Source organism: Dioscorea cayenensis, chromosome 2 (assembly GCF_009730915.1).
Source record: "Dioscorea cayenensis subsp. rotundata cultivar TDr96_F1 chromosome 2, TDr96_F1_v2_PseudoChromosome.rev07_lg8_w22 25.fasta, whole genome shotgun sequence".
NCBI classification, from domain to species: Eukaryota; Viridiplantae; Streptophyta; class Magnoliopsida; order Dioscoreales; family Dioscoreaceae; genus Dioscorea; species Dioscorea cayenensis.
The window spans coordinates 16,879,405-16,899,464 of NC_052472.1; the positions used below are offsets into that span (position 1 = coordinate 16,879,405).

General features: G+C 36.5%; 4 protein-coding genes across 4 annotated transcripts; 2 read left to right on the plus strand and 2 right to left on the minus strand.

Moving 5' to 3' along the window:
* Window positions 1-414: 414 nt before the first annotated feature.
* Window positions 415-2,022, plus strand: LOC120273259. Its single transcript, XM_039279890.1, has 2 exons — window positions 415-1,494; window positions 1,585-2,022. Exons 1-2 carry the CDS (start codon window positions 415-417, stop codon window positions 2,020-2,022), a joined length of 1,518 nt encoding a protein of 505 aa, XP_039135824.1.
* Window positions 2,023-9,220: 7,198 nt separating this feature from the next.
* LOC120280809 (transcriptional regulator TAC1-like) lies at window positions 9,221-9,976 on the plus strand. Its single transcript, XM_039287759.1, has 2 exons — window positions 9,221-9,534; window positions 9,619-9,976. Exons 1-2 carry the CDS (start codon window positions 9,317-9,319, stop codon window positions 9,809-9,811), a joined length of 411 nt encoding a protein of 136 aa, XP_039143693.1. The 5' UTR covers window positions 9,221-9,316; the 3' UTR covers window positions 9,812-9,976.
* Window positions 9,977-13,472: 3,496 nt separating this feature from the next.
* Window positions 13,473-14,509, minus strand: LOC120278687 (transcriptional regulator SUPERMAN-like). The gene has a single exon (XM_039285416.1). It carries the CDS (start codon window positions 14,367-14,369, stop codon window positions 13,593-13,595), a length of 777 nt encoding a protein of 258 aa, XP_039141350.1. The 5' UTR covers window positions 14,370-14,509; the 3' UTR covers window positions 13,473-13,592.
* LOC120278677 (CCR4-NOT transcription complex subunit 9-like) lies at window positions 14,466-19,814 on the minus strand. The gene is made up of 12 exons (XM_039285409.1): window positions 19,721-19,814; window positions 19,474-19,631; window positions 19,052-19,135; window positions 18,861-18,950; window positions 18,739-18,781; window positions 18,267-18,373; window positions 18,090-18,185; window positions 16,838-16,951; window positions 16,662-16,750; window positions 16,510-16,579; window positions 16,358-16,410; window positions 14,466-14,545 (listed from the first exon to the last, which is right to left on the minus strand). The coding sequence occupies exons 1-12, from the start codon at window positions 19,812-19,814 to the stop codon at window positions 14,542-14,544; spliced, it is 1,002 nt and encodes a 333-aa protein (XP_039141343.1). The 3' UTR covers window positions 14,466-14,541.
* Between the last annotated feature and the right edge of the window lie 246 nt (window positions 19,815-20,060).

The window sequence follows — 20,060 nt, forward strand, 5'->3', positions numbered from 1 at the left end:
AGTCATGCTTTTATATTCAATTGTGGTTATTATATACGTTGATTATATTTTATTATGTTTCTCATATTTATTAATAATGAACTAAATTTGTTATGAAGCATGAACTTGAAAGTAAAAGATCCAAGCTGGTGGTCGTCCTTCTGATCCTTATGTAACTGAGAGAGGTTTCTTGTCGTTTGTTTGTTTCACCCCCGCTTGCGATAGCGAGTGGGGGAGGAGCTCCGAGAAGGGGGGGAACGTCTGCTCCACCTGATGGACATCGTTCCTGGGCTAATGTGGTGAAGCATAAGGAGGTTGTATCCGTTGATCCACCAGCCACACATTAACCAGAAGGAGAACTTGGAAAAACTGAAGCAATCGGTTAACGATGTAGTGTTTGTGGGCAAGAAGTTAAAGGAACGTGCAATTTGCAAAATGAGCAACAGTTTGTTTCTCAAGTTCTTGGGAAAAGCCCCTCCGTTGGAGGTGGTCCGGAGGTTGCTTCTGGAAATGTGGAGAGGGATGGGTCCGTTCACTGTGTCGGACATGTCAAATGGGTTTTTTCTCATCCATTGTGACAAGCCGGAGATGGTGGAGTCGGTGCTCTGGGAGGGACCCTGGACAATTGGTGGAATGGTGTTGCAACTTACTCCTTGGAAGAATCACTTTCAACCAGCGTTTGAGAAACTACATCTGGCGGCGGTGTGGGTGCAACTTCATCATCTTCCAATTGAATACTGGGCTGCGGAGATCTTGGAGCTTGTGGGAGAACAGTTCGGTAGGCTTTTGAAGGTCGATGATCACATTGAAAAAAAAATCTCTCGAGCAAAGTTTGCTCGCATTTGTGTGGAAATAGATTTGTCCAAGCCATTAAAACGGGGGTTTTGGATTGGGGATGAGGAGCATCGTAGCATGGTGGCTGTGGTGTATGAAAAACTTCCAGTCTTTTGCTTTAAGTATGGTCTTATCGGTCATGGAGAGGATGTTTGCTCAACTGATATTTCTCGTTCCCCTGGAGGAGGTCATGGGAATGGGATACTGGAGGATGCGTCTCTTCAGGATCAGCTGCACATGCAAGTGGATGTGGATGTGGAAGAGGGGGAGGCGCTCCGATCTCTTCTTGCTGCGGAAGGAAAAGATTGTCCCAAGGAAGCTGAGATGGCGAAGGAGGATGACGGACAGTATGGACCGTGGATGGTGGTGCAACGCCGGCGGGGGAGGGGAAACAGCCAGTTTACTGGTTCGGACCGTAAGGGAGAGGAGGGAGCACAGGGTGACGCCACATGGAAGGGACACCTGAGTAGCGAGCGCCAAATGTCCTCTGTTGGTCGACATGTGTCTACCAGCTCTGGGGTTCGGTCTAATCGAGGGGGAAGCCGTTCGATGCGTGGGGGCCATGCTTCTAGGCATAGGGATGATGCTCTCCTCGGGATGGATCAAATGTCAGAGGAACGGGCTCCGGAGTCGAATCTTGATCTACCCGTTGGTGTCCCTACGGATCCTGGGAACGGTAGGGTAAGAGAGGGTTTCTTTAACGGTGATTTGATGGAACAAGACGGTGGAAACAGGAAGAAAGTGGGTGTTTGTCCAGATCTTTACTGCTAGGTTCCTGCTGGGGAGGCTGTTAGGACCCTGGACCAAGCGGAGATTCGAGTGGAGTCTGACTATTTGGAGATCCAAAAAAGAAGAGACAAAGGGAAGAATATTATGGAAGAGCCTCTCCTTTCACAACCTATCTTAATCTCCTCTTTTGGGCTGCGGCTTGAAGGAGGGGACAGATATGTGTCTCCGGGGAGTCATGGGTTAAGAAGGAAAGATTCTTGCCATAATAACCTTATGGATCGTATACTAGATGCTCTTCAAAAGCCTGAATCAGTCGGTGTGGTGGCTGGAGAGACGGATAACTCAAGTGATAGGGTGGAATCTGATAAGGATATGACCTTGGTTCAGTACCAGAAGGAAGCTAAAGCTGAGGCGGTAGCTAAGAGAGGAGCCGTGCGTGCAGCCTCGAAAGCCAAGAAAGGGAGAAATAGCTCATATTAATACCTGTGTTCAGCTTTTGTGCTGCATAGTTTCTTTGTTTTGTTTATCCTATTGGTTTTTCCATGAATCACACAACTATCACTAATATTTTGTGTTGGAATTGCAGAGGGTTCTCTAACTCTGCCACGAAAAATCAAATCTAGAATCTCCTGAGGAAGCACAAACCTCTTGTGGTTTGTCTAGTGGAAACGAGAGAGAATGAAGAACGTTGTATCAAGTTTTGCAGGCGACTGACGAAGGACTGGGACTGGGCAGCGGTTCCGACTCTTGGGTTGTCTGGCGGGATTCTTACCCTTTGGAGGAAAGATGTGGGCGCTGTTACCCCACTAGCGATGTCTCGCAATGTGTTACATCTGGTTATCTCGTCGAAGTATCTCAAAGGTATGATTTTCTCTGTAGTTTATAATCCCCAGATCTTGTCAGCCCAGATTCAGGTTTGGAAGAAGCTTACCAAACTGGCGCATATTGGCATCCATTGGCTGGTTACGGGCGACTTCAATGCCATTGGTGCTGAGGATGAACATCGTGGGGGAAGTTTCAACCATTATGCAGCTAAGTCTAAATTATTTAACGATTTTATTAGTGGGAATAATTTGTTTGATCTCAGTTTTTCTGGGGTGCCTTTTACTTGGTGCAATGGCCAATTGGGGTGTGCTCATCGCTGGGCTCGGCTGGATAGATTCCTTGCTAATTTAGATTGAATTGGTTTGCATGAGTCTTACTCTGTTTCTCATCTTATCCGCATTTCGTCTGATCATAATCCTTTGCTTTTGAAAAGTCGTGTGTTCTGGTTTTAAAAAGAGAATTTTCCATTTCGAAAATTTTTGGTTGGAGTATAAGGGTTGTCATGACGCGGTGAGTAGAGCTTGGATGTTTGAGTCTTCTGCTTCCCCCTTGCATGCCTTTTCCCATCTTCTGGCTCGTACTAGGAAAAACCTGATTTCTTGGAGCTCTTCGGGGTTGTCTCCTTTGGATAGAGATATCATCAAAACTGAGGATGACATCCAGTTTATTGAGAGGCTTGACAGTTCCACTGACCCTTCTTCTCTTGACCATAGGTGTCTTTGAGCTCTTAATAACCGGCACACTGCCCTGCTCAAGCAAAATAGCATCTGCTGGGCTCAACGAGCTCGCATGCTATGGCTTAAACAGGGAGATCTTAATTCTAAGTTTTTCCATAATATGGCGCATCTTTGTACTCATAGGAATAAAATTTCGCTCATTCAAGACTGTTTGGGTAATGTGTGATCTGATAAGGGGCTATTGAAAATTTCTTCGTTTAATTTTTTTATCAAGAATTGTGGAAGTCTCATAGTAGGTGGTCCTTCTCCGATTTGGTTACTAATCTTCCTCCAGATCATAATGGTATTCCTAATGTAGATGGGCTTCTTTTGATTAAACCCGTGACTTACCGGGAAATCCTCAATACTATTAAAGGTATGGCTAAATGTAAGAGTCCCGGTCTGGATGGTTTAAACTTAGAATTTTATCTCTTTTATTGGGACCTTATCAAAAAGCCTCTTTTCAAGGCTATTTCCTTTTTCTTTAGCAATGCTAGATTTCCTCTATCCTGGGGTAAAACTTTCGTGGTGCTCATTCCGAAGATTGACAACTCTCACAGTGTTTTGGATTTTTGACCTATTTCGTTGTGTAATGTATCTTATAAAATTCTTGCAAAAATCTTGACGAATCGTTTGAAGAATGTGATTCATAAGATTGTTGGGATTGCGCAATGTGCTTTTCTTGCTGGTAAGTGTAGCTTTGATAACATCATTGCAGTCCAAGAAATAGTGCATTCCTTAGATTCTGATACTAGGTGTCTCCCGAGGATGTTACATAAAATCTATATAGCGAAAGCTTATGATATGGTTGAGTGGGAAGCTGTTCGTGCTACTCTCCACCTCATGAATTTCCCGACTGTTTGGGTTAATTGGATTCGGGTCTGTATTTCTAATGCCAATTATGTTTTGTTGATTAATGGCCAAGTCTCTAACTGGTTCTCGAGTAGTAGAGGGCTTAGGCAGGGTGATCATCTCTCTCCATATCTTTTCTTGCACGTGTCCCAGAATTTATCTGCCTTACTTAACCAGGCCATGTTTATGGTTGAATTTTGGGGAATGATAATAGACTGAGTAGCAATTTTAATCACTTGATGTTCTCCGATGATTTAATTATTGTTTCTAGGGCCTCTCGTAGAGTTGCTAGGGCTTGCAACACTTGCTTATCCATTTATAATGATCTAACTGGGCAAACACCGAATGAATCCAAATCTTCTGTGCATTTTTCTTGTTAGACTAACAGAAGAGTTCGTAAGGCTATATTGAATATTCTTAACATGAAAGAAGGTTCTTACCCTTTAAGTATTTGGGTTCCCTGATTAGTCCTAAAAGAATTAGCAAAACCTGTTTGCAACCCCTTGTTAACAAAGCGTATAATTGTGTTAAAGCTTGGAGCATTAATAATTTATCGCTTGCTGGTAGAGCTATTCTGGTTAACAGTATTCTGATGCCCATCACTACCTATCAGTTATCTTGTGTTGCCATTCATGATTCTATCCTGGACCAGATTTCCCAAGTTGCTCGGAAATTCTTATGGGGTGGGAGAACCAATCGTAGTGGCTTTCACACTTTGGGTTGGAGCACTACTACACTTGATAAAGCTGATGGGGGCCTTGGTATTAGGAATCTAAGGAATGCCAAATTTGCGTTAATGTCTAAAAATGTTTTCTCGGTTTTGAATTCGGATGATAAACTTTGGGTGCATATTTTCAAGCTTAAGTATGGTGATTTTCACTGCTGGAACATTAAGCATACTGCTCGGGCTTCTTGTTTTTATAGATTGATCTGTAAGGTCACCTTGAAGATCAGGCCTAATTGTTGGATCAGGGAGTGCAATCTTGCTGAATTAAATTTCCTGAATGATCCTTAGTTGTCTGAGATTCCGATTAATTTTAAACCCACTTTCCTTAATATGGACATCCAATTGAGTGATATTTCAATTAATGATTGTGTTGATCGGGATGGTCTCAATCCAGAGGGCTGCAGGTTGATCTTTGGTGACAATGTTAGCTGGGAGCATATAAGTAGGCGGAAGGTGGATAGGGACAATCCCAGTCTGTGGGTTTGGAACCAAAGAACTATTAAAGCCTTTTTGGCTAGTTCTATTTATTCTTGGATTAACTCGGATATGGTTGCTAATGAGGAGGGCTGGGAGGGTTGGATGCAGATATGGAAGCTTTGTACTAGTCCGAGAGTCAAAGTTTTTATCTGGAGGATGGTGTACAGAAGAACTCCTACCTTTGCTTACCTTCATCGGCTAAATGTTGGTCCGAACAAAGAGTGTTCTTTCTGTGGGCTGGGGGCAGAGACGGATGATCATGTACTGTGGAATTGTACCAAGAGTCATATAGCATGGAATGTCATCAGCTCTATCCTTGGGGTTGATTTAAATGTTATTAATCATCTGTGTGATGGGGAGTGGATAACTCAGAGTTGGAATGGTGCGAGTGGTGCCCTTACTTGAAAGCTGTGGTGGCGTCTGGTGCATGGATGATTTGGAAGGCTCGATGTGCCAAAGTGTTTAATAATGAAGACCCAAACTGGATTGGTTAATTTGGGACATAGAGCCATTGCTATTGTGAAGGAGTTGCTGAATGTTCAGAAATTAAATTCAGGGAAGCTTTGTTCTAGACCTTTCAATCTCTCTCTGTCTCTGTTTACTGATGTGGCATGGGTGGAAAAAAACTCAAAGCTTTGGCATTGGGTTTGTTCTAGTTAACAGTGAAAAAGGGGTGGTCTTTGCAGGGGCAAGAAATGGGCAAGTTGATTCAAGCACGGAAGCTGAGTTGCTGGCGCTGGAGGAGGCTCTAAGGAGGTGCAGAAGCTGCGAGCTGTTTCCCCAACTGGTGTACTCGGATTGCATTGCTTTGGTGGAGCTCATTCGGGAGGATGATAGGAGGATAAACTGGAGGTTCAATACGACGATCAAGACGATTCGGGGGTACCTCAAGGAATGCTATTCCGTCAGGCTGGAGATTATACCCTAGACAACTGAATTTGGTTGCTGACAAACTTACGAAATTCGCTCTTAGGAATCCGGGTGTCTCTCTGTTTCACAAAGGTTTGCCTCTCCCAAACTGGCTTGAGAAGGTGGCGGTGGCGGTGGCGGTGGCTTATGATCTTCACTTCTAGTTTGCTGTAGTTTTTGTTGTGTTTTCTATAGCTTTTTGCTCAGTTTCTCCAAAAAAATAAAAAATAAAAAAATAAAAGATCCAAGCTAAGAGACTCCGTACAAACATTCAAGCAAAATTTTGACTTCTTTAGCTTATTCATTGATGAACTTAGCATTGATTTTTGCCACTAAACTACTCACCCACAACAATTAATCTATTACACGACCTGGTGACACAGAAGACAAATAATCATTATCTCTGATAATCATCTCTTAGATATCGTAAGTACCCTTTTAGTGCATCGATGTTTTTTTATCTAACCCATTTCATTTCAGCACTAGGAGATCATGAGGCATATCCATGTATATAATTAACTTATATGCTCGCGCTCTCTCTCTCTCTCTCTCATAACCACATTTTGTTTTTAATCTAACTGTAGTTTATCCATTTTTTTATTAATATAAATAAATAAATAATCATATTTTTCTACATGTGTTTTTTTTTATAACCCCATTTAATTGATCTTGCTCCATTTATGTCACGTAAACATTTAAACATTGTCTTGGCAACAACTACAATGTTGATGATGGTGCAATGGTGTCTTACGATCAAGCTCAACAGATAAATAAAGTAAGAATGGATGAAGATTTTAATCAACCTTTTCTCTAAAGCTAACAACATTGTCCTTAGAACTACCCGTTTCAAACTCAATAAAGGAAATAACATACGAAACATGCAAACTCATTAATTGGTGTTTAAAGTTACACTTAATACTTAACATTTTCTCTTTGTTTAAATAATATACAAACTAAGATAAATAAATTCTTTTTTATCTAAACACAATTCTAACTAAGAAAAACATAGAACATGATCATCATGAATCCCCACAATATGAACTCTTTATTAATGCAATATATGAATGTCCTCCAACATGTGCAAATGGATGAACAGTTGACAAGGCCTTTCAATAATCCTTTTACTTTGTGTCCAACTCAGTGACGGAAAAGGCATAGTGATAGTGCCGTCCAAACTTTATATTATTATTATTATTATTATTATTATTATTATTATATAATGATAAATGAATACCTATTCAACGTAACGCGTTATTAGAACATGCATGGCTTTCCATGCATTAATTCTATAGCAGTCAATAATGACCATTTTCTTAGTGTCTTTACTTGGCCTTTCTTCATATCCAAAGATGGACCCATACTTTGATTAATCAAAGAGGCTTGCAAATCTCACACTTGGGTATATATTAAGAAGCCATGGGGCTAAAAACAATGCATTGTTTGTATTTGTAGGATATGGGGTCAAGGATTAACTCTATGATGATCTTATTTATAGTTTATTCCATGGTGTCATTTGGGTGAAGACAATTTATTGGTTAATTTTGTTAGTTCACTTTAATTTTATGAGGTCATCAATGATCATCAATTGTGAATTTGAGTTGTGTTTAGTTAGTTGATTAATTAATTAATTGTTTGCCAGGTGTTTCAGAGGTATTATGTAAATCATTCTCACTAATTGCTTTGGATATATGCTAAACTTTTTTCTTTATTTGTTTGCGGGTGACATTTGGTATTTTTTTTTCAACTAGATGTAAATTTCTCTACGCGGGAATTTTTTTAAGAAAGAAAAAACAAAATGCGATAAGACTTGATTTCGATATAATTATTAAATAACTTAGTATGGTAAAACCGATATGGGGAAATCATTTATTGGATTAATTGACGTGTGACTATTAAATATGAATTGGTTAAATATAATAATTCAAAAATAAAGAGTAAAAAATGATTTTATTAGTCAAACAATAACAAAATAAATCAGAGAACAAGCAAATGACCTTACTAATATATTCGCATAATAACTTTTATAGCTATATGCAATGATAGTATGACTTGACTCTAGTATCAATACTAAATAATTTGGTAGTGTAAAAGCCATAAATAGATAAAGAATCAATCTAATAGCTTTTTATTATGGTGATGCTTGATTAACAAGTCCAACTTTATAAAACATACCATAAGAATTTAAACATCTCTGTTAATGGGAAAAACAAACTATTATTTCCAATTCTAATATATAAATATTCTCACAACAAACATTCCCATTAATTAGTTTTTTTTACATGAGATATAAACTTCTCTGCAACTACAATGAAAAATAAATTTTTTATCAGACACATAAACATCATTGATTTTTACCAAATCAACGAATATATACACTCATGTTAATGCCAATTAATAAACATACCATTCAATATTCTGAAACAAAACTTTGTTAGTAAAACAACATAAGAAATATCCTTGAATAATCTCTATAAAATTAAAAACAAATTAATAATACTTCACTAACATTTCCTTTAATCAAAATTGTTTAACATATTAAGAAACTAGCTCCAATATTATTCCCAATTAATTAACTTGCAATCACAAAACCAAAGAAATACATATAGGAAAGATCATAATAAATTCAAGTTGAATAAAGTCAATAACAAACTAGAGTCTTATAAATAGAAAAACAACCCAAGCTTCCAATTCCAACATGTAAATGGTTCAACAAAACGAAGACTAGCTCATGAAGACCACCAAACAAAGAAGTCATGCTCTCAAGCACATGCACTAATATAGTTCAACTCTGACGTACAATTTACATTGTGTTTCCTCTAAAAAAAAAAACCGTGTTGGCAGATATATATATATATATATATATATATATGTATCACCTTTTCAAAAAAATATATATATATATATATGTATCACTGAATGAATAAACTCAACTGAAGTTAGAACTGAGCTAGAAGTCCAAGTAAACTAGTAAAGAATAGAGAGAAATGAAGATATATATGGAAATGAGTAGGAGAAGATGGATAAATGGCATTGCCGGCCAAGAAGTAATATCCAAACTTCAAAAACAATACGTCAAAGCCGTGTCCCACTCACAAACACTCTAAACACTAATCCTTAATGACAATAGCAATGTTATTCCATTGTCCTTTTTTATTTAGCTCTTTCCCTTCCCTACATAACCCTCTTCATCATTCCCTTCTCCTCTCCATGATCATTTCAACATGAACAACTGTTGTTAGCTTTGTAATTGAACAAGAGTTTGAAGCTGATGGAAGGAGGGAAGAAGAGCGAAACAAAGGTGTCGAGCGATGAGGCTGAGTCAGCGGAGCAAGTGAATGATGATGCAGGGACCGGTCGGTCTTATGAGTGTATGTTTTGCAAGAGAGGGTTCACAACAGCACAAGCACTCGGCGGGCACATGAACATACATAGAAAGGATCGAGCGAAGATGAGGCAACCTCCGACTAATCTTGCGAAGAAGACAGAGTTTAGTGGCTATGCTCATCATCAACAATCATATATGAACCAAATGCCTCTTTATCCTTATCCTTTGTTTAACTTCACTTGCAGTGCATCTTCTTCTCTAGGGAAGGATGAAGGCGTTAGGAGGCCACAGGAGTTAAGTTTGTTTAATAAGGATGTTCCATTGAGTTTGAGCATGAGGTTTGATGGTGGAGGATTGGAAGATGGAGGGGAGAAGATGAAGGAAGGTGAAGAAGAGGTTGATTTGGAGCTAAGACTTGGTCAACATCATGAACCCTAACAAGGATAGTTAGGGTTCATCTTTGGCTTTTAATATTTCGTGAAGATGGTATCTAATATATATATTTATACATATATACTATGGATTTTTCATTGTTATATATGTACAGATAGGTAGTAAGTACTGATTCTTTGATGAGTTGATTATATCTTGTTATTTGATCATTATGAGCTTTGTGTTTATTGTTAAACACTATATATATATACTTAATGATGTTAATATTGTTGATGAAAATGAGAACTATGAAATTTTCAGGATGTTTCTTTGATGATATATGCTCTTAATTAGTGTGTTGTTGCAGATGTATTGTTATATATATATTGATGAGACCAAAAAATCATTCTTTTTTAATTTGTTGCTTCTATGGAATTCTAAGGTTTGTTCTTACACTCTTTTCAGCTCTCTTAGCCTTGAAAGTTTCCTTTTCCTTGCTCATTATACTTGTGTTTCATGCTTGATTGATGAGATTAGGTAATATCCCTATACTAAGTTTAGCAAAATTAAATGAACCTTGTCACAGTACTGAAACATTGATTCAAGCAGCTAATAGCAAAGTGTACTAGCAGAGCTGGATATTTGATTCATGTCATTGTTATGCAAAATGTAGGCCTTCAAAGGATGACACTAAGGTTTAGAATGTATTAGTTGTTGCATAATAGTGCTTACATGCATTAAGTGGTAATATATATATATATATATATATTTGATTGTCTTCAAATGCATGCATGTTCTCAGGAAGTAATACAGAAAAAATTCTCTACCCACTCCCTTTTTTTTTTTAAGTAAGAAATTTTACCATTTGTTTGGTTATCTCCTTGTTCATGCAAAATTACATTGGTTGATCTGTTTTTGGTTTTTAGCATGACCTCTGAAGAAATGGCAGATGCAAATTAATAATAATTTGAGCTAATTAGTTATAACTCAAGCCACATTTTGCTGATCTATGACATTTCTTCTCTTTTGAGCAATCAAACTGCCTTTTGGTCTTTAATTACCATTTTCTATATTATCTTCTTCTACATTTTTTTTGTAAAATTATTTTTTTCTTGCACATTCATATGATTTCTAAAGAAGTGAGGCAAACAACATTTTGGATAACTTGAGAGCCTCAAATCGTACCGATCAATGCCCATTATTTTCCTTTGAGCTATTCTAAATTGATGTTTCTTTATACCATTTGCTCAATCATCTTGTTTTGCATGTTGTTTATTATATTTCTTAGGAAGTAATGATCTAGAGTTAGCTCCAACCTCACATCATGCCAATGCATACTTTTTTCCTCTTGAGCAATTATATAGTCTCTTAATGTTTATACCATTTGCTCTTTTATATTATTTTTGCATGTTTTGCTATAGGATTTTATTTGTTGCGCATTGCTTAAGCAATATATATATTATAAAATTGTTTGGCATATCTCATAACTAGATGTGATTTCTCAAAATAATGTGAAGGAAATAATTACTTGCTTGGCTCTAACCTTATGTTGTACAAATCCATGCTAATTTTTTGAACATTAACTTTACCTATATATTCTAGTTTATGCTATTTGCTTGATTATTTTGTTTGATAAGTAGGGCTTATATATATGGGGGACTTTTGTTGCTGTTGTAATTGTTGTTGTGGTTGTTGTTGTATCACAACAATTACATGTGATTTTCCTCTCTATGTTTGATTAGCTTCACTAATCATGAGTTACATCTGAATTTCATAATCAAAAGAGATCATTAATCAATATATTCTGTTAGATCTCTATATACCTTTAAGTATAATGTCAAATATGATCTTAATTATGAATTACATCTTTCTCAATTCACCACAAATGACTCAAGATATTAAATTCAATAATTATATCTAAATCAAGGCCAAGAAGCATATATACAAACACTATAAACATTCTCACATAAATGTGCATGATATAGAAAAATCCATTAAGAAAACTCAATACAAAAGATAAAGACTTTAAGCCCATAAATCTATGAAGAAAATGAGATGACTGAAAGTGTCCACAACTCAACTTATTTATACACACACACTCTCTCTCTCTCTCTCTCTCTCTCTCTCTCTCTCTCTCTCTTCAAAGTCAAATAGTTTTTCATACTTTTCTTTTTAAATTAAATTTCACATTTTTATTATAAAATCTAAACCAAATACATATATTGTAACTACATTAATACTGGCCTCTCTCTTTCAATCAACATAAAAAATGAAGAGAAGTCATTGTTAAATGGAGACATGAACATAATAAAAACTCTATTAAACATAAAGATGAAAGAAGAGGACAAAGTCTATATAAGTAATAATTAGGAAAGCATGCATGAAGACTGTCTAGTAAATTGTTTAATGTATTAAAATTCCATCTAGAATTAAGAACAAGAAAGAAAAGCCGGCCTTGTTGGTGGACCAAGTTAAGCTAACTAGATGCTCCAGGGTTTTGTGTTCTCATTAGTCAAACACAAGTGTTAGTTGGTTCACTTGGAATGTTACAGTTGTCACACTGGTCAAAAGGTTCTCAAAGTCAAAAGTCTATCATGGCCAGCTGCATTGCCTTTTCTTTCATTCTTTAGTTGGTTTATTCAACATTTTTAGAATTTTTATTAAAGACCAAATATATATATATATATATACAAGGTCAAGCTTAATAGAAAGAATAACAAGAATAAATCATAGGCTGAACTACGATGTCTAATTTTTAAAACTAATAATTTAATCAAACCAAATTGATTAGACTCTAATTTCACAAGATATTTATATATAAGTTCGGCTGATTATTATAAGCAAATAAAATTGATATACAAGAGTATATATAAGTATTTTTTTTAACATAGGTACATTAGCAATTGCCTATTTTTTGCAAGTGATATTTGAATATAAAAAAAAAACCCCTCTTGACAGAAGTCTATATAGAACCATATATAAATGTGTTATCTTAGACTCTTAATATCCTACATGAATATGAACCAAATTTAAGGAGAGTTGCACCATTCTCTATCTCTCTCTAGATTTATATATATATATATATAATCCTAATGATCAACATGCAGAGAGTGACATTGGAGTTGTACTATACTAGTATAAGGCAATGAGACTAAAGTAAATTAAGTTCACTGTATCTTCACTTCCCAACATGAAAAGGATCATGACGTTCATGTTTTTGTCTCTTACTTTTTGAAAAACAAAGGAAGGCCGTCATCTCCGGGAGACAATACCATTTTGCACTACACTCTGAGCTTTTTCTGGGACTCATAACCATGTCCCTTCCTGACCTATAATGGAACTCACCATCATGCTCTTAATGTCCTTCCTCCATTATAGTAAAAGATACATGACAAAATATCATAATGCCAATTGCTAATGGAATACATGCTAGTACTTTTTGCTCTATATATGCATGCTGCTGATAAGCAAGCAGTGAACAAAACTAATGAAAAATACAGTAACAGGTCATGTAGAATACAGTGCATGTTTAATGGTTTTTTTGTGCTTTTATGCATGATCATGCATGCAGAAAGATAGTGCAAGAATGGATGTATTTCTTATCTTTGTTTTATGATGCTGATGAACAAAGTAATGGAAAACATATATAGTGTTTATCATGATAGTGCAAGAGCAGATACATTCATTGTATTTTGTTCTATGATGCTGATTTAAAGAAAAATGAACAGAAAAAGAAGAATATTATTGCATTGATTTCATCTACTAACAATCTAAGAACTGAAAGATAGGTCTGAAATGGAGTTCAGCAACATGCATGATAAACTTGCAAGAAAAATTAATAGACAATTTATGAAGGACCAAGACGAAGCTCTAGATCCAAATCATCGTCAATGTCAGTAGCATACATCTCAATATCCATGTCAAAGAAACTCTTTAACTCCCCAACCCTAAATAAGGGCTTCACTGGCCTAGAACCTTGCAAAGCTTCCATTGAAGATGCCGAAGATGAGGAAGAAGAAGTGAAACTTTTGAGAGGAGAAAACAAGGATGGGAATGTGTAGGCGCAAGCCTTGGAAGAAGCAGCATGACAATGTGGTGAGAAGTTGACAGAATTAGGGTTAGGGTTAGGGTTTGGAGGAGGAATGAGGTTAAGGTCAGGCCTAGGCTTAGTAAGACAAGAAGGATCCCAAGGAGAAGAGTGCCTCAACAAAGCTCTATCCCTTCTATGGACATTCATATGACCACCAAGAGCTTGAGCAGACCTGAACTCTCTGTGACAAAAGCTACAAGTATACAACCTTGGAGGCCATGAGAAACCACCAAGAAGACCACCAGAAAGACTAGGACAACCATGGCTCCATATCTCCTTAACCTTGCTTTCCACACTGATCTCTATCTCTTGAACTTGTCTCAAATCTCTCCATGAGAGTTGAGTTGCAGAAAAAAGGAAACACAGAACAATGTAGAAGTTGGGAAAAGATGGAAAAACAAAGAGAGCACTAGTAGTGGCACTCACCTGAGCAGTAGTGTCATGATAATATAAAGAGTTTTGAGTTGGCTCTTTTATCTCTCTTATTGATATCTCTTTCAGATGGGGAAGTAATGGAGGAGCAGGAGTGGCCATCAAACTCTAACCCTAAAACTGAAAATCCCATTCGCGGTACCTCCTGCAAATGTGTCTTGCTATATTTGGCTCAAGGTTTGCAAAAATGGTAGCCTTGGTCTGCCACCTTGTATATACCCTTTGCCATGTTTGGCCAACTCCTCGTTCCAAGTCTGAGAGTGAGAGAGCTTTGCTAGCTAGCACGTGAGAGGGATGGGCAAAGAGTCAGCATGCATTATGGGAGGGAGAGAGAGGGAGAGAGAAACCTCAACTTGTGATACAACATAAAGAGCTTAGCTAGCATATGAATGGAAAACACTACTTTCTCTTCATCTTGTTTTTCAACTTCTCACTTCATGTCAAATCATCATTGCATTCATTTTTGTTTCTCTAACTTAAGTGAAAGCTCTGTGATTAAGTTAACTTTGATATGACACAAAAGGGGAGGGGAATCTCTTGTAAGCCAGACTTGAAATTGGTTTTATGGTTTATATAAACAAGATTCCAGATGAGCAGTAGTTCTTCTGCATTTGCTAATGGTTGGGACAAAGGAGAGCAAACTACATAAGCACTTTCTCAAGGAAGTGACCTAAGATGGACAAAAAAGATTTGGGAGACAAAGATGCCCAATTGCATGAACTACCCTTTGCTTGCTAAAACCAGGCCAACTTTGACTATGGGTGCATAGATGAAGTTGCAGGTGTTACCTTGCAGAGATTAGGGGTTTTGCTTCTCATTCACTCCACCTCACTGCATTCCAGTTCACTGAACATCCATTAAAAGCTTGAGAGAAGCTTGCAACTTTTTATCTTTTCATGGTTTATGTTGGTTTACTAGGGTTGGAGAGAATCTATGGGATGGATTTGGGTTAAGGGTTTTGGGGTTACTAGTTAGAGATGTTGTGACTGGCAATGGCAGGGCCCAGAGGGTGATGATTGGCTGGGGTGTCACTTCCACCATGAAAACATTCCATCAGTCTTTCACTCTTTATGAATCACTGAAAGAACCATCATAAATAAGTCTGTCATCTCCTACATATCTTGGTCTTTTTTGTCTGCCAAGTAAAGGCATTGCATGTGATTGGTGGGTGTGAGGTTGGTGCACCATCAACAGGACAACATGAAGTCAGGGATGAGTGAAATCAAATCAAGTGCATAAAAAAGGGAAACTGGGGAAAGAGTTGTGAGGCACATTGTTACCACCCCATTTCTGAAAGAAGTGCTCTTTAACTCTGGACCATGCTACCAGTGAAGTTAATGAACTAAGGAATGTGTTCTCTGCTTTGATGTATGGATGGACATGAAGGTTTTGTTTTGATTTGCCTGGCTTTCAAGACCTCAGTCCAATATTGTCATCATGAGCTAACTGAGGTCTTGTATAACATCAGATGGTGTATGAGAATCATCAGGGTACGTAGAGGTGTCATCTAGTCTTATTTGTTGTTTCACAAGGACACCACAATGAAGAACTAAGAGATATGCAAGTTACTCTCATTCGTGAAAGAACCTACTAACATGATAACTAGTGCTCAGATTTATCCAGAAGTACGTTTGTTGAAACTCTGCAAAACCACTGAAAGATGTTTAGGACTTAGGAGTGTGTTATTGATATAGCATTTTGTGACTAAGATGCAGTCTCTATGAGAAACTAGTCAAATACTTGACAATCAATCAATACAAAAGTGTTGCATCAGATGTACTTCTAGAATCAATTCATGTAAGTGGTCCTGTTTTCGAAGAATTATGAAAGTAATATTTTCCCATATATTTTTACTAATAAAATCTTTCTATGGAGACGGAATCGGACAGAAAGCATCTTTCACATTCTTATTGAAGAAGAATGAATGATGCTTTCTATTTGATAGTTGACAATTACATGAAGCAGATGGGACTATCACTAATTCAGTCTACTATGAAAGCAAAAACAATCAAATAGGCTTGTAAACTAAAACTGTTTAATTTATCCAAAACTGAAGAATTAAAAGTTGATTCACAAAATTTTTCTCTTACTTGGTCATAATCTTGTACAGTTGATCAAGCAAGTTCTTGAGAACTGGGAACTCCTACATTACAAGAGAAAAGAAATATTCAGATATCTCTTACTAAAAATAATACAAAAGTTTAATCATATTTGGCTTTCGCTACTGGTAAAAGAAACATACTTCTATCATATCCTTGAAAGAATTGTTCAGGATGGCTTGTGGTAGGTTTTCCATCACAATGTTATATCCTCTGAAAATGAGGCACACTAGAGATTATTCTAAGTCAATATCAAGTATAAGGAAACTGCTTAGTCTGATCCCACAAAATTTACCTCTTGTTAGTAGAAAGCAAAATATAGCATCGGATGATATGGAACAGAAGACGAGGTGAGAAATCTTGGTCTGCTGCCAGGAGAGTGACCTTTATTAAGACAATGAACTGATCAGACAGGGGAATGGATATGTTGCAAAAAGTAATGAAATTTTTTTCTCAGTTCATAAGCTTCACCAGCTGGTCCCATCCCCTGATCAGTGCTTTCAGTATATGATCACTGATAGGATTGCAAATATGTTGTATCCCAAAACTGTCTTGAAGTATAGCCTCAAGAATGTGCATTGAAATCTGCCAGTCATGTAAATGGAGCAATTTCCTTCAATAAAAAATAATTAAGAAATATGAAATATATCAACCCAACACCATTAAAGTTGTGTTTGTGGTTTCATATGAAAAAGGTACTCAGTTCAACATATTTCAAAATGAACTATGAGTTTAAGATTTCAAATACTGAATCAAAAAACAGAACACACAGCCATACTCTTTGGAACTAGTGAGAAATTGACAGAAAGTAGTTTTCCTAAAAGTAAGTCAACAGAAAGTTGTCAAAAGAAAGAAATGACATACAATTGCTTATTGAGTGTAAAGGGGGATGTATAAATATCTTTTTTAGAGAAAAACAAAAAATTGTTCAGAGATGCCTGCATGATAGCTAATGACATGCACATAATAGAACAGATAATATCTTGTTACATGACAATTGAAAAAAATAAAGGATGAATCTTGTTCTCTTTCTTTCTTTAAAAAGCCACATAAATAGTTGAGGAGTTGCACAATTTCAAATGTGACAAATACAGAGAATTGTGCATCTAAGAATGAAATAGTAGAAAAATTAATATTGCAATGAACCATTTCCTAAATGTTCAGCCTTTCTTCAGTTGGGCCATAAGACTGTTTACGTACTTCATAGAAAGTGAAAATCAGATTCCCAAGCTAGCAAAACATTATTGACCTTCACAAAGGACAAGAACAGCTCAGGTGATGATTTCCTTTATTAGTTATGGTTTTTAATCCTTGCCTGAACTGAATGGCTCTGAATCAACACTCTTGTGACATAAGCTACCTGAAACTTTTATGACCTGTGTCTGCATTTTTCATTATTTACAAATAATCAGCTGAAAGGGAATTTCAAAGTGATTTCTCAAATCCAAGTCATCTGTCTTTTGGTTTTCTCTATCCATGCCAAACAAATGCCACATCATTTTGAATTCTATAATGCGAATTTTATTATACTAGCAAATTCACCAGTAAAATGCCTTGGTGATAGTAAATTCAAAGATGAGTACATGACAATTAGTAAAATGAACACAAAAATGTGAAGTAGCAAATGAAAAACAGAAATGAAAGATTGTGGATTGAAAAATAAGTTGAAGCATGAAAACAAATTCTAAAAAAAGAGAAGAAAAGAAAAGAGGGGAGAATTTACCACTTTCGTAAGCTCACTTCCTTTATCAATAATGTAACTACAAACATCCAACATATTACTCTCTATGGCCCACTTGATAACAGTTGGTTCTCTGGCCTTCAAAGAGAATAATTTGATTCACATACAACTATACTGGATGCCAAGTATCAGTAGAGATGCTGAAAAGATAAAAAGTACCTGGCATAAAATTCCAAGGACTGAGAGTGCAATTGCACGGATATTATCAAATAGTTCAATTTCATTTGTACACTGGATCAAAGGAATCAAGAAGTTTGGTATAGAGGCTGAAACAAAAAATGCTGTATGATCAGATATAGTTAAGAAAACCTTGCTAACAGGAAGCAGAACATACGGTCTCAAAAAGATGCAGCTAGTCAAAAGAAGACTAGAATTTGATCAGAATGGTGCATCCAAGTGTGGGTAGAATATTAATTATGATAATTTAGTTAGCCAGCACATTGCCAGAATTATAAAAAGGATAAATGTGAAGAACAGACAGATTATTAAGTGACAAGATAAAATCCTAGCTATTTAGAACTTTTTTATACATCATATGCCATTTTGAAAATCCATGCTTATTTTAAAGAAGAAATAAGCTATTAATTCACAGTTCGCTTTACAGGCAATACACAAAGGGCAGAGTTCTTACAATCAATAAACTTCTGCCTGGTCTCACTGTTAGCTGCGACACACTGCAACACCATGACTTTAGTAAACTTAAAACCACATTCAATTTCACAGAAACAAACACATAAGAAGAAGAATAGTTACCTGAAACATGGTCAGAACATTTGCAAGGCGCTTGATTGATCGTACCTCCAGTGGATCATTGTCCATTTTCCAAATAAATTCCACTACTTCCTGATTACTCATTAAAATAAAAACAATAAACTATCTTAATCTCTGCTCAACCAACACTAAATTGAAATTCTTAGGAAAAAACAAACATATTCAATCACTACCTGCAACAGTATGGTCATTGTACCAAAAGAATGAAAAATCAGAAATCCAGCCCTGTCATAATTGTCCATATTTTCCTCTCTTCTCTACAAAAGAAAAAATAAAATGCAAAAACCACAAAGAACTCATATAGCATTCTACTCCAGCCTTATTTTGTTTTATTTGTTTAGCATCCAAAAAAAAATCCAAACAAGAACCAGATCAAGAAGAAACAAAAAACAAATTTATATCTTGAAAACAAATTTGCTACCAAATTTAGTAAAGTTCATATGGCAATCTAACATTTTCACAAGAATAAACATCACGCAATTGAATAGAATTCTGGAAAAAAGAAACAAACTAAAGAAAAAAAAAATCTTTAAATTTAGATGATTTGAAGCCCTAGATAGAAGTCTAACAGGATCAAAAGAAGCAAGATATGGACCTCGATCAAGAAAGTACTGAGATATCGAATTGCTGCCTCTCGGAGATCATCATCCATGAATTCAAGAAGGGTGCAAGGAAGCATCATCGGCTTGTTCATTTTCTTGATCTTGTGCCGATTCTTTCGTCCAGTCTTCTTGGATTTCAGGGCCGAAAACTCTGAGAAATCGGAGAAAAAGAAGAGGATTTCACGAAATTGAACAAAATTGAGGGTAAAACATGAATATAGGGATTGAAAAAGGTGGAACCTTGATCGATTTCGGAGCCCTTGATTAGGTTTAGGGTTCGCTTCTCCCATTCCTCTGGATCGCCGTTGCGGAGCTCTGTTTCGGTTTCCGCCATCGCAAACTGGAAATGGTAACTCTGGCGGGAGAATCAAAGGAATATAAAGATGGCTGCGTTTTATGTATTGATCCTTTACAAATGTGAATTATTATTTTTACCCCTCAAATGGGTATAAATGTTAAATTAAGAATATTAGAAGGGGGTTATGGTAAATTATGGGGGACTAATGTAAAGAGATAAATGAAAAAGTATAATTTTATTTTTTTCTTATTTTAAGAAAATGATACTTTTCCATTATTGAAT